The 15,597-nt window shown below is 36.0% G+C and overlaps 1 protein-coding gene across 1 annotated transcript in view; it reads right to left on the bottom strand.

Moving 5' to 3' along the window:
* Positions 1–15,597, bottom strand: part of LOC121370513 (lipoxygenase homology domain-containing protein 1-like) — a 38,333-nt gene that overhangs the window by 9,065 nt on the left and 13,671 nt on the right. Inside the window, exons 8-11 of the mRNA XM_041495796.1 lie at positions 9,666–9,861; positions 7,723–7,771; positions 5,708–5,846; positions 1,136–1,302 (exon numbers count right to left, since the gene is read on the bottom strand). Coding sequence (XP_041351730.1) covers positions 1,136–1,302; positions 5,708–5,846; positions 7,723–7,771; positions 9,666–9,861 — 551 coding nt within the window. The remainder of the gene's footprint in view (positions 1–1,135; positions 1,303–5,707; positions 5,847–7,722; positions 7,772–9,665; positions 9,862–15,597) is intronic.

Below are 15,597 nucleotides of genomic sequence, written 5' to 3'. Positions count from 1 at the left end.
TGGGGGTCTAGCATTACGAGCATTACACAGGGAGGAAGAGGGTCTATTTTTTACAAATATAGCATTTTGTAACATTTGAACAGCCCCAATATACATATGTATACATTAAAATACATACATGTAGTCTCAAGCTAATAACACTATACAATACCCGTTGAATTGATTTGACTCAAATTTGAAACAGAAATATTTCAGTATTACTATATCTGTAAACAACTACTAGCCACTAAGAATAACTAGCATAGCATAAGTCTATAGAACTGTAAGTTTCTATGATCCCAAGACTGTATAACATATAGCATTGTACCTAGATTGCAAGCTAACTAAATAGCACACACTTAACACAACAAGGGCCTTGAAGGGGACATGAAAAATAGTGGGAAACTACTACACATTTACCTCGCCAATTAAAGGCATACTGTCACAGATTTAACGACCTTATTTCTCTAAAAATTAATAATAAATCAAAATTACATTAATTTTTACAGATCAAACCTAGCTATTGCATCACTTTAACTATACCATGATGGAGTGAAATCCATATCAACCCTTTCAGCAATGTTAGTTTTTGAATTATGGACCATTGCCATAATTCAATTATTTATACAAAATATCATTAATAAGTGGAGTATAGTGGTTATGTAGATGGTTCAATAAAGTACATTTAGGGACAAATCAAATATATATATTTTTAGGTAATACTTTGTTAGGCTATGTAACAGGTCAGTGGTCTGTGACAATTTGCCTTTAACAGGAGCTATCACTTTTACTCCCCATCAATCCCCTGAGAAGAGTAATTATTAGGCTCTCCCTAGCATGTGAATTTAGATGGTATCGTTATGGTAACATCTTAAATGGATCCCCATAACGTAAGCTACAGGAGCAATTTATGACTTCCCTCAATTTTTTTCATGTTGAGGTATGGAAAATATTAACAGATACAGCTAAACCTGACTAAACCGGAACCTGAACAAATCAGTATCCTGTCAATACCAGCCAAGATTCATTGTCCCAAAGTTTCCAATTTCTAAAATAAACCTGTAAACACCCGATCACGTGTAAATCGGATACATTTTAGGTCCATGGCATGATCCGGTTTAGACAGGTTTGACTGTATATTAAATATTCAGCATACCTCAAATCTGTCTGTCTTTCCTCTTTCAAAATTGTTTTGATAGTCATCCAGCTTCAACCTTTTTGTGGTGCCCTTTGACCCGGTGAACTGAATGAAGACGCTGGCATCTGTTCCTCCGAACCGCACATCCCCAGTCTTCACTGTCACTATATACTTCACCGTAATACCTACAACAAACACGTGTTTTGGTAGATTTTATTTTTCAATTAAAGAAAAAATATTGTTACCCACATTTCTGGATCAAACATATAACCAGACTAAATGTCTTTGGTCTTTTATACAGATGATAACATGGAAGAGGAAAGAAGGAAGGAAGGAAGGAAGGAAGGAATGTTTTATTTTATGAAGCACTCAATACATTTTAATTACTGTTGTATGGCATTGGAAATATGGTTTAGGACAACACAGATAATGAGAGAGGAAACATTTTCAGGAGTGAGTGGAGGATGGAATGCAAGAAAGGTAAAGGGTTTTAGTATAGATACAATGTATACATTAAATTAATTTTAAAAAAATTTCTTTTACTATATTTATTTTTAATATCATGCATTTCTCTAGTTTCCTAGTACCATAATAGTCTCGTAATGTTTGCATTAAGAGATCAAATCAAAGAAATGGTTACTGGTTCTGTCTAGGGCCCCGGGATTCAATAGTTTAATATACAGATGTATGATATTACATATATACAGTAATACTGATACACTTACATGTATCATATATAAGACATAGCTGAGAAAGATTATAATGACCAAATAATCTAATTTATTAATCTAATGAAACCAATTATTTTTTAAATTTGAAGACTACAAATATTTTTATGTTTTCAGGTTTAACATGATACATACAATTTTACTTCATGCACAACTAAGCGTAATGAATGATCTACTATAAGATTAAGACAAGTATAGAAATCTAGGATATATATTAATATGAAACGTGCACACTGCTGACAAGTCTAACTTGAACATCTACATGACTGTGTTGAACTAGTGGCATCTGACTTGACGTGGTTTTGATATTGTGATTTCCAAGTTCATGTAAAATAATGTGATTTTGCCACTGTGATTTTCAAGTGCGTGAGAGGATGTGATTTTGCCACTGCTGGGCAAAAGTTTAAGTGAAAGGATGTGATTTTGCCACCATGATTTCTATGTTCATGTGAAATAATGAGACTTTGCCACTGTGATTTTCAAGTGTGTGAGAGGATGTGATTTTGGCACTGCTGGGCAAAAGTTTAAGCGAAATAATGTGATTTTGCCACTGTGATTTCCATCTTTGTGAAATAATGTGATTTTGCCAGCATGATTTCCATCTTTGTGTGAAAGGATGTGATTTTGCCACCATGATTTCCATCTTTGTGTGAAATAATGTTATTTTGCCACTGTGATTTCCATGTTCATGTGAAAGGATGTGATTTTTGCCACTGTGTTTTCCATGTTCATGTGACATAATGTGATTTTGCCACTGTGATTTCCATGTTCGTGTGACATAATGTGATTTTGCCACTGTGATTTCCATGTTCATGTGACATAATGTGATTTTGCCACTGTGATTTCCATGTTCATATGACATAATGTGATTTTGCCACTGTGATTTCCATGTTCAAGTGACATAATATGATTTTGCCACTGTGATTTCCATCTTCGTGTGAAAGGAATGTGATTTTGCCACTGTGAATGCCATGTTCATGTGAAAGGATGTGATTTTCAAACTGCAGGGTACAATACGAGTATTTCACTCAAACTGCATGTCATTCTGTTTGCTTGTCAGATATACAATGGAGCTTAAAATTCATGCAAACTGTCAATCTCTTAAGTTGTGAAGCGTTACATTCTAGAATTAAAAGTTGCAAACCTTGGGATCACCAGAAATTTATTCATGTATCACACAAAAATTGTAGACTGCTATTTGGACACTTGATGTGCAGTCATCAATCAAAAGAAAGATTGAAAATAAATGTATGTACAGGATCCTAGTACAAGTATGTAAGAGCTAGGTAACTAACCGGCTACACAAATATAATTAGTTACCTAGGCAATAATCACATGAAGATACATCTATAGTCACCTAAAATATTTTTAAATACATGTATTAATTGTATTAATTGTCCACTGCACTGCGGTTTTTAATTTCATGTGAGAGGATGTGATTTTGCCTCTGGTTTTCAAGTTCATGTGAAATGACATGATTTAATTTGTCACTGTGAGTTCCAACTTCATATGAGAGGACATCATTTTGATAGATTCCAACAAAGACTGTCCCAAGAAAACTACTGAAAACAAGAATTAAAACCTACCGTACTACACACCGATGTAGGCAATATAGCTATTATCATATGTTATTCAATGTAAACACATGTACTTGGACATACATGTATAAGAAAATTACAATGACAACTTTAAGATTCAAGCGAGATAACAATACTGCATACGATCACCTCAATGAAAGCAATTAAGTAAAGCAACACTGAGCATGCACGCTTTATAAAGACAAAATAATGCAAATGTCTTTGTTCATCATTGTACTACAGTGATGCACAAGAATATAGCATTCATGCAGATGAAAATACACCTGTACAAGTCACCTTTAGATTTTTTCTTTGCTGTAACTTAATTCAAGAAAAACAAAACAAGTAGGCATTAAAATAAGGAACCATTGGTAATATATATGAAAATAATTTCTTTTAACAAGAAAATAGACGACAAAATAAAATTATATATGAATTGCTGAATGTCTTGAGGAAAAAGTTATGTGTCTCATGTTTTAATAAATTTTATCATTAAAACATTTGAAGTAAAACATAAATTAAAGAAAACCTTCTTTAAAACTTTGTTAGGAATGCCACAGGAACACCAATAAGTTAATAGTACAGTATCATACAATATTAAATTTTGTTTTGGTTTGTCTGGGGGGTTTTTTGGGAGTGGATTGTTTCCTCAGCGAAAAATTGTGAAATTGAAATACACAATGTATCTGTTAGTTACCATATACATTTGTATATATAAACTTTAAAAGCTAATTTTGACAATTAGACCTAACAGCTAGCTGTGTAAACAGCATCATCTGAAATGTTGCCTACTGACCAATCTAACTAAAATTAGCTCCACTGGCTAATTTCTATTACCTGTGGATCTAACAGCACCTTGTTGGAGCTAATGTCCAGTTGACCTTTCATTCGACCAATCAAAAACTTACTTGCAAAATCAAGCCAGTGATTTGAAAAGAATTTGAAAACATTCGGGATTATGCCGAGGGTATACGAAATGATTCGGGTGAATTACAAAGTATGCCAGAAACTAATTTCAATATAAAATTTTATATAAAATTCACTTAAAAAAAAAAAAAAAAAAACCATGATGGTATAGCCATAAAATCTGTTTATACTAGTATACAATCCAAAGTATTACTGCACTTTTCCCCCTGTTTTTTAATGTTAAAATAGACCAACAAGTTCGCCTATTGCATAAATAGTCTCGCCCGATATTTTTAAAATTTGTATGCTCCCGAATAACGCTATAAAAGGCGAAGTGTAATTGGTCGATATTTAAATTGTTATTTATAGATGAAATGTCACCTGGACATGGGAGTCCACACAATGCTGTTAAATCTACTGGTAAACCAGTAGAGCTAATTTTAATCAGATTGCCTACTGACCATTATGTTCATCCAGGATTATCATTTCAACCTTGACTTACATAAAACAAATTAATTTAGGACACTATTTACAAGATCATAATGATGACCTAAACTTTTTTTTTCTCTTAATGGTTACACAAGTTTTTACTTTTAGAGGTCTGTGAAGTATTTTAAGATAAAACGACAACACAAATTCGACCTGTTAATTATATCTACTTTAAAATTAATATTTAAGAATAGAATTATACTACGACGAAAACGTTTAGCAATTTGGTAAATGTTCTTAACTAAAAGAAAACATTGATTTTTCGGAGTGCAAATGATGCATTATTTGTCAGTGTGAGTAAAAGGCTGTTTTCAGTACAAACTGAAATGTGTAATGTCATGTCACTGAACATAGCTTGTATTTTTAAGTACAATGCAGTAGTATCAAACTTTAAAAACTTTTTTAGTATCCTTAAAACTGTCAACAACAGTCTGCAGGGTTTTATTTCATCCATGGCATGGACTTTAGGAGTTTTAGTATCATTTTATAAAAAAAGAGAGGGATTTTTCAGTTTTATTTTAAAAGCACCTCATGTACTTGAGTTTATTCAAATTAATATATGTATTTTGTGACACAAAATCTTATAGGGGAGTGAAGGGGTGTTTGCCAAGTGTTATGTATCATTTTCAAAATATGTCTTTATATAATAATAATAAATGGGAATTATTTACATGCAGACTGGGAATTTTTAACTCTAAAGTTGGGAATAAAAACGACATAGGCTTCAGAGAATGGTGGAGAATGGTGCCAATTATCGGGAGTCTAGAAACATAGGTTATAAAATGCTGGTCCGTCTGGTTTACATTGAGTCAGATATTTTCATATGGTAATATCCTCCTGCTTAAAACAGGTAAAGTACAGGTACATGTACCATAGTGTTCGTGGTTTACCTCGGGTCACTTCTTTTGGTAATTTCCTCTTTGCCTTGATCTCCCTCCACAACCTGCCATCCCCCGCATCTCTGGACAGCCATCCTCCATACAAGAAGTAATAGATGTTCTTTGGGTTTTTAGGATCTTGGATGATAACCTGGAGATGGAAATATTCTCAGTCAGAATAATAAATAAAAAAAATATTATTTATTTTCCCCAGTCCATTTTCACCATGTCAAGGTTGGGGAGCCTTGAATTCATGGCCTTACATCAAAGTGATATAATCTATATACAAGTACATATATCTAATTTGTGGTATACTAATGTTATACTGTTATACATGTATATATAGAGGATAACAAATAAGTTACCAGTTATTATAAAATTTATGTCCCGAGTGAAAATTATTTCACGAGGGACATAAATGTGATAATAACTCGTACCGAGTTCGTTATTTTTTTTAAAGCCTTTATTTTCGATAGCTACATCGGCTACACGTCCATGTATATAGAAACAACGTAAACTACTTTACTGTTCTGAGTATTGCTTTAACTTTAATTCTGAAAACCCAGTTCTATATATTCTGTAAAAAAAAAAAAAAAAAAATCTATAATGAATTGCATTAAACTACCATTTTATTACAAGTTTAACACTGAAACCAGAAAGACGTAAACATAAATGCTTTAAACTACATGATGTCATTGTGTGTGCTTTGCCAAATCGTGATGATGTCATATTTAGTACCGACAAGGTGATTGGTTTGTTGGCGTCAAATTGTACAGTAGTAGTGTACGTTAAACCAATGCATGATAATTTCTCAGTGAAATTATTATTTTTATTTTCCCCGTTATGAGTGCCTGCTGGGGTAAGAAAATAATTTAATACATAAATGCATTTGTAATGTTTCTGTATAAATTAAAGATTGGCAAAAAACTAAATAAATTGCTATGGCTCATAGAATCAGTCAGAATAATATTATATACCGTAAGTGGTTTGTATAATCAAAGGAGATACCTTGTATGATGCCTAAAACATGTAATATCAGACAATGAGATGGTTTTCATAATTTTTTAAATTATATTTTACATTATTACCTCAGCGGTTACTCCTAACGAGGAAAATATTAAAATTTTAATATTTTCTCAGTGAAATGTTCTGGACTATTGTAATGTACAATACTATTGGACGATTTGATGCTTACAAACCAATGACATTGTCGGTACTAAAGATGACGTTATCACATTTTGGCAAACACACAAAATGATGTCACGTTGTTTAAAAGAGTTTGCATTTATGCGTCTTTGTTTTCATTATTAAATTTGTAATAAAATATTATTTTAATGCTATTCATTATAGATTTTTTTTTAACAGAATAAATAGAACTTTGGTTTTTGAAAATTATCTATGAACATGATTAAAATACAATTTTAAAGTCAAAGCTATCCTCAGAACAGTGTGTAAAGTGGTTTACATTGTTTCTATATTTACGTATAGCAAAAGTAAAAGGCTTTTAGAGAAAGAAACAATAGCTGGGGTAATAAATGGAATAACAAACTCAATATCAGTTACCGTAGTATCCAATTTATGGCCCTCAAAATATAATTTTCATTTGTCACTTGCTAATATTAAAGTTCGTGAAAAATGATAATTATTTTACTCTAGATATAAATATGATAGTAACTGGTAACTTGTTTATTATTCTTTATACATGTATATGTCAGTTTTTATTCCCTTGGTTTGACAAAACAAATAATTTTTCTAGTTGTATGCTGTTATGGGTCATGCATGTCAGGTCAGGTCAGGTCAGGTCAGGTCAGGTCAGGTCGTGTCATAGGGTTTAACATGCACATTCAGAACAAGCTGTTGTAGTGCACGCCTGTTATGGGTGCAGGTGTCGGCCTAGGTCGGCTCCTCTGTCCAGGACAGGAAACGGGTTTGGCGTGGATGGGAGGAGGGGACCACCCATGCTGGCAAGTGCAAGAGAGCTGGTAGTAGGCTGGGGAATAATGCATGTAGAATTTCAGTCCACTTACCCTATCTAGATGCCATCCTGGAGCCAATCCACTTCCATCATGTTCAATCCTGTAAGAAATAATTACAGTTTGTTACAAATGTTTTGACTGGTCACTGTTATATACCATGTGATATAAAATGATGTGACACGTACACATGTATACGCTGTACTTCAATATAATACAATCACTATTATAATCAAAAGTAGTAAATCAAAACTTAGAATGACTTTAAACTGTAAAAATTAAGACAGATGTAAAAACAATGTTTGGTCTTAAAAATATTGTCATTAAAATGCTACATTGCTCATTAGGAAAAACATTATAATTGTTTGATACCAAATCTATCTACCGGATATATAACATGTACAATTAAATATGCTACTAATAGCCAATTAGCATTGTCCTGCTGAAACAAAACCAAATATGAACAACAGAATTCTCAAGAAATGGAAAGAAAGGAAATGTTTCATTTAATGCTGCACTCAACACATTTTATTTACGGTTATATGGCGTCGGATCTCAAGAAATATACACGTATAATAATTGCTGTAATATTGATATTCTCACACTTTAACCGTAAGTACAGAGATTTTGTCCTGCATGTCTGATAAAATGAATATTCATCTAATTCTTTTCTTTCTTCTTTAGGTGTTTTTTTAATGTGTAAATAAATAATAGAAATTAATTATACTAAAAACGACAACACAATGCAAACTGGTAATAGCAGAAACATGAGTTTATCAGGCAGCTGCATTTTAGAGGGGGAGAGGATCATTATTTAGTAAAAGAGTTAAATGATTAATTACTGGGCTCACTGTGACATTATATATACATATAGCTGTCACTTCAAATTCACACCTGCATGCCCCTATGTGCAATTACCATGATGTCTCAAAGTTGCCTTAAAGGGACAGACCCTAGTTTTAAACACTAAGGCATATTTTCCACTATTAGAGCCGTTTATGATCACTGTAATCAAATATTACTTATATTTTATTGTTTAGATTATCTATTTCTGTACAACCAAAGTATTTCTGGTCATCCTGGTATTTCTAATACTACAAAATGCATTTTACATATTTTAAAAAATGCATGTGCGTCTGAGAAGTAATGGTTATGTAGTCGCGTTTTAGTCTATTTTAAAGAGTATTTCACCATTTTAATGTCATAGACTCTTATTTCACTTTGTTGTAACGTTATCCAAATATGTTTCACATTTGTAAATTAATCAAACTTAGTGTCCATTTTTACGGGTTGAAACTAGGGTATGTGACTTTAAAGTATCATTAAACTGTGGGTTATCCACTCATTTGTAATGAAACATTATACTAATGACATGATTATACATATATATTAATCAACTTGACAGTTCCAAAATAATGCACATTATTAAATCATGTTAAAAAGATTTTGCACTACTAAATTGACAAAATACATTGGATAAACAGTAAGTACTACCTGTATTCCCCAAGGAAGAAACAAATTAAGTACCAAGTATTTAATTTTTAAGAACTATAAAAATATCTTTTAGCCAGAAATATTGTATAGCAGTAAATAGAAAAACATGTTCTATTAAAATTTCTATCTAGATCGGCTGGGACTAACTTGATGTAATAACAACAGAGGATCATAAAAGAAATGTATTTTATGAATGCTTTTTTCTTGTTGTTGTTGTTGTTGTTGTTGTTATTGGGTTTTGGGGGGAGTTTTTGGGGGGGTATTTAAAGCTGGGTTAACTCTAGGCAAGCAGAAAATGTTGCCAAATTATTTATTAAACTTAAAAAATTGTAAAAACCCAGTTATTTCTTGACAAAATAACAATAATTGCATGGAATTATTAATTTCGCCAAATTAAAATAAAATGTGCCTATTGTTTTCAAAATTAGCGAATTTGGCAAGTGCCAGAGCTATAGCCCTGTAAATTATTATTCTGGTTTTGTTATGTTGTGATGAATACAAACTTGATTTTCTTAATTTCCCCAACGTCTCTGACTTTGATGTTGAATTTGTCGGTTTTCCCTCTCTCAAACGGGTCTTCGTTGGTTGCATCAAGGCGAATTTTGTTGGTTGATCCCTCGGTCCCGTAGATGGTGAGGTAAACCTTGGCATCTGTCCCAGCAAAGCGTTTCTTTCCCGTCACAACCGTCACGTCATACTCTTTAGAAAAATTATAGTACACAGTTAATAGATACCACACTTGGCAATACGAATGCATAATCATGTGGCAATTTGATGCATAATATGACAATCAGTTTCAAGAAGTGATCAGACTAAAACGTACAAAAAGTTACAATTTAAGAGATCCAGCAAATGAATTACAAATATTTTCAAAGGCTGTTAAAGGCATATTGTCACAGACCACTGACCTATTTACTGGTCTAACAAAGTATTACCTGAACAAATATAATTTGATTTGTCCCTAAATGTACTTTATTCAACCATCTTCATAACCACCATACTCCATTTATTAATGACATTTTGTAAAAAAATAATTGAATTATGGCAATGGTCCATAATTCAAAAACTAAAATTGCCGAGAGGGATGACATGGATTTCACTCCATCATGGTTCAGTTAAGGTGATGCGATAGCTAGATTTGGTTTCCAACAGTTACTGTAATTTTTATTTATTATCCATATTTAGAGAGGTCCTTAAATCTGTGACAGTATGCCTTTAAGACATTTGTTTTGGTATGCTATTGTTTGGAATATGCCACATTTTGCATAATACTGGAGTATTTAAACTTAGTATTTGAAAATGCATACCCAAATTGTTATAACCCTACAATTCTCTTTGATTGCCTGGTGACAAACGTAAGCATTTGATTCCAAGATATGAACATATTGAATTGGATAATTTATAAGCAATCATGCACTTAAAAAATACATTTCATGTGTGAAGAAACTACTAATTTAAACAAGAAAGCTAAGTTTCAGCTATAGATACACCTCACAGGGGCCTAATTCACTAAACTCTTACAACATTGCAATCTCGCAGTGCAATGCTAAAAGACTTGCAAAGAGGATGCTTTGTTGTCTAATTAACAGAGCCTAAGAGACCTTTGTGAATTAGGCCCCAGATTTGTAAAATGACCAAGTACATGTACAACATGTACCTTAAATAAGACTTCATTTTTGAAGGTTGAAATATATATATATAATGATGTTTAAAACTCAATACTCTGACATTTTATTCTATCAGCCAGAAAACAGGAAAACAGATAACAGACAAGTCTGTGAGTGTTAACTTTATAGAAAATTTGAAGATGAAACATAAAAAAAGATGTTGAAGAATTAATATAATCCAGAGAAGTATATAGAAATGGAAATAGCCGAGTTACTTTAATTCTTAGAATAGTTACATAAAGTGACAGACCCTAGTTTTTAAACACTGCGACATGTTTTTCACAACTGAAGCCATGTTTGATAATTGAAGTTAGACATTACTTGTATTTTATTGTTCAGATTATCCATTAATTTCTATACCGTACATCCCAAAGTATTTCTGGTCATCCTTGTTTGTAATGCCCAAATACTTTTCTTCTTTTTAATTCTAAAAACACACATACTTTTGAGAAGTAATGCTTATGGAGATGAACTCTAGTCTATTTTACAGTGTATTTCTCTGTTTTAGCGTCAGAGACTCTCGTTTCATTCTGTTGTAACTTTATCCAGATGTATTACAGGTTTGTATATTAACCAAACTTGGCCCATTTCCATGGGTTAAAACTAGGGTCTGTGACTAATACATAGCAAGAAGGATTATGGCCAATATGACATCCTCCATCAATTAACATATACTACCAGTACTCAACGTTCACTAGGAATATCTGGAAAAAATATGTCAAGTAAAGCAAATGCATTTATTGTGTTTCAAGGAAGACATACATGTATCTAATCACAGTCATGTATTACTATGGTGATGTGTGGAACGTCCCAAACCACACTGTCTCATTGCATGAATTACAGATGTGCACAAATATGATTAGTATATATATATATCCCTAGCAAAAGTAAAGCTGTATATTTCACTAATGTAAAACACAAATACAACTTTAAATAAGAAACATAACATTCCGCTATCAATGGTTGTATCAATAACTGCATTGATGCCTGAGAGAAATAAATAAAGGAACACATGGTACTGTTGAGCAAATTTAATTCACTATTTGTATCGTAATGTCTGTATTAAATACAAAGATGTAATGTCTGTATTAAATACCAAGATGCAATGTCTGTATTAAATATAAAGATGCAATGTCTGTATTAAATACAAAGACGCAATGTCTGTATTAAATACCAAGATGCAATGTCTGTATTAAATACAAAGATGAAATGTCTGTATTAAATACAAAGACGCAATGTCTGTATTAAATACAAAGATGAAATGTCTGTATTAAATACAAAGACGCAATGTCTGTATTAAATACCAATACGCAATGTCTGTATTAAATACAAAGACGCAATGTCTGTATTAAATACCAAGATGCAATGTCTGTATTAAATACCAAGATGCAATGTCTGTATTAAATACCAAGATGCAATGTCTGTATTAAATACAAAGATGCAATGTCTGTATTAAATACCAAGACGCAATGTCTGTATTAAATAGAAAGATGCAATGGCGCAATGTCTGTATTAAATACCAAGATGCAATGTCTGTATTAAATACCAAGATGCAATGTCTGTATTAAATACCAAGATGCAATGTCTGTATTAAATACAAAGACGCAATGTCTGTATTAAATACAAAGACACAATGTCTGTATTAAATAGAAAGATGCAATGACGCAATGCCTGTATTAAATACAAAGATGCAATGTCTGTATTGAATACAAAGACGCAATGTCTGTATTAAATACAAAGACGCAATGTATGTATTAAATACAAAGATGCAATGTCTGTATTAAATACAAAGACGCAATGTCTGTATTAAATACCAAGATGCAATGTCTGTATTAAATACAAAGATGCAATGTCTGTATTAAATATACTGAACAGCAAAAGAAACGCGAGATTTTTAAATGTCATTTCTATATGGTAAATTATAACAATTTATTTCGGGGATGTAACTGTCAATATTACAAGACATGCTGGTTTATGACTGAGACCCAAATTGCAGGTACCCTTTCAACTGTCCATGAAATGACACGCCAAAACGCACCTGTCTCGAAGGCCGTGGGTGGCAGTTGCAAACAATTGTCATGAAAACCGAAATGCACGTGCATCTTGTGGAGGTTATGGGTATAAAAACCAACTTGAACCGCGTTCCTGGCATTCGTAATTTGCACGCATCAGGTATGACCCGATTGTCAGCAGCGCAGAGATAACAAGCTATCGGCCGATTGCAAGCCGGGCAGCGTGCCCTGGTTGTTGTTAACGCTTACAATGTCCATGTCAGCACCATCCATCGTCTACAGCAGTGGTACATCAACACCAACAGCACTGCAGACAGTCACCGCAGCGGGTGACCACGCCCAGGCAGGACCGCTACATCAACCGGCAACACCTCCATGATCGCTTCAGAACGGCCAGCATGACAGCTCGCACGACCATTGGCACTGGACAGCGACCCATCAGTGACGACACGGTACGACGTCGACTGGCCGCCAACAACCTGTTTTGCCGACGTCCCGCTCGAGGACCTGTCCTCACCGCCCGCCACCGTCAGACACGACTACAGTGGGCTACACAGCACCAACATTGGCGGCATCAACAATGGAGGTTGATAGTCTTCTCTGACGAGAGCCGGTACTGCGTTTCCAACTCGGATGGCAGAGTGAGGGTGTGGCGTAGGAGGGGTGAACGCTACAGACACGTATGTGTCCTGGAGAGAGACCCGTGGGGTGGCCAAAGCATCATGGTTTGGGGTGCTATAGGCCTGAATCAGAGAATTGGGCCCCATTTGTTCCAAAATGTTGGTGCAGGCAGAGGGAATGGCATCACAGCGCAGCGCTACGTTGACCAGATTCTAACACCTCACATAGTGCCCTTCTTCACGCGTCACCATAACCATGTGTTCCAGCAGGATAATGCTCGCCCCCACACGGCCAGGATCACCATGGACTTCCTGCGTCAGCACAACATCAGAACCATGCCGTGGCCGGCTCTCAGCCCTGATTTGAACCCAATTGAACACCTGTGGGATGAAATCCAGAGACGGCTTAACCAGGTGGTCCCAAGGCCGACAACTCATGTGCAACTGGAGGCAGCTTTCCTGAGGGTGTGGGCACAGGTGCCAATGGCTTTTGTGAACCGCCTCGTGCACTCCATGTACCGACGGTGTATGGCCGTTTTGAACACCCTGGGAGGACATACATGGTATTGAACATGTCACGCCCTACAATCTCGATGTGCTGGATCCCCCCACTACCTGAACACAGGCAAACGACCCAGAGACTGTGGTCAAAGAGCATCCAATAAATTGACTTTATCAGATTTTTCAAAATTTATCTTTGATATACTCTTCAAAAGAAGAAACGCAAAACCACATTGTCGTAACATTTGGAGAATTGATTTAATTATTGAATGGTGAGTCCGATAATTACCGAATGTTGGAGGATTGTTCACAATTCACTCTAGTCCATTGTGAGTAAGTGATAGGACACACCACCAAGGTCAAGGTCATCTGGAGTCAATACCGAGTGTGGCCTCCGCGTGTGTTGACAACTGCCTGGCACCGCCTGCCCATTGAAGCAACCAGAGTACGGATGACGTCCCGGGGGATGGTGGCCCACTCGGCCTGCAAGGCTGCTGCCAGCTCGGGCAGGGTCTGGGGCTGTGGTTGTCGCTGTCGGAGGCGTCGGTCCAACTCGTCCCATAGATGCTCAATTGGGTTCAAATCCGGTGATATCGATGGCCAAGGAAGGACATTAATGTTGTTGTTCTGTAGGAAAGCTGTTGTGAGACGTGCTGTGTGAGGCCTGGCGTTGTCATGTTGGAACACTGCGCTGGCGTTGGCCATAACTGGAACGATGTGTGGCCGGAGGATCTGGTCAATGTAGCCCTGTGCATTCAGGTTGCCCTGCACGTGGACCAGGTCAGTTCTGCCAGTGTGTGAGATGGCTGCCCACACCATGACACTACCCCCGCCGAATCTGTCCACTTCCTGCACGCAGTTTGCCGCATAACGTTCACCACGACGCCTATACACGCGACATCTTCCATCATGACGTCGGAGCAGAAATCGGGACTCGTCACTGAACCACACCTGTCTCCATCGCAGTTGAGGCCATTGTCGATGAATCTGGCACCACTGCAGTCGGAGTCGACGGTGTTGTGGTGTTAAGATGACACCTCGAACTGGACGTCTGGCACGAATTCCTACCTCACGTAGGCGGTTCCGTACGGTCTGGTCGGATATCCTGCGCAAACCTGGTATTGCTGCGGCTGTGGAGGTGGCAGTAGTCAATCGTTCCCGAAGGTGGCGTACCCGGATGTAGCGGTCCTGCCCGGGGGTAGTGACCCGTGGTCGACCGGATCTAGGGAGGTCACGTGTTGATCCATGTTGCTGGTAACGGTCCCACAGTCTGGAGATGGTGCTTGGGGACACATGGAATGCCCTGGCAACGGCCGTTCTGGATTCGCCTGCGTCTAGTCGGCCGATGGCATTGTTTCTCTGCGGTTCACTGAGACGTGGCATGTCCTGGATTGTCAACTGTCGGCCAGATACAGAGGCCAGGCAAGCGAACACCCTGCACTTTTATACTGTCGGTGTTCATGTTGCACGTGCAGACAACGCACGTGCAGTGGTGACATGGTTTGCACGTGGCTGCGTTTTTGCGAATATTCACATTTTGGAACTTTATTGTACAGTAGCTGCGTTTTATCGAATGTAACCGTGGGAATGTGTTTGGGACATGCAATGACCTTATATTCACAAAGCATGAACCGG

The sequence above is a fragment of the Gigantopelta aegis genome, chromosome 4 (assembly GCF_016097555.1).
Source record: "Gigantopelta aegis isolate Gae_Host chromosome 4, Gae_host_genome, whole genome shotgun sequence".
In the NCBI taxonomy this organism is placed as follows: Eukaryota; Metazoa; Mollusca; class Gastropoda; order Neomphalida; family Peltospiridae; genus Gigantopelta; species Gigantopelta aegis.
The sequence above is the reverse complement of the archived record's forward strand: the minus strand, read 5'-3'. Positions and strand labels throughout refer to the sequence as shown.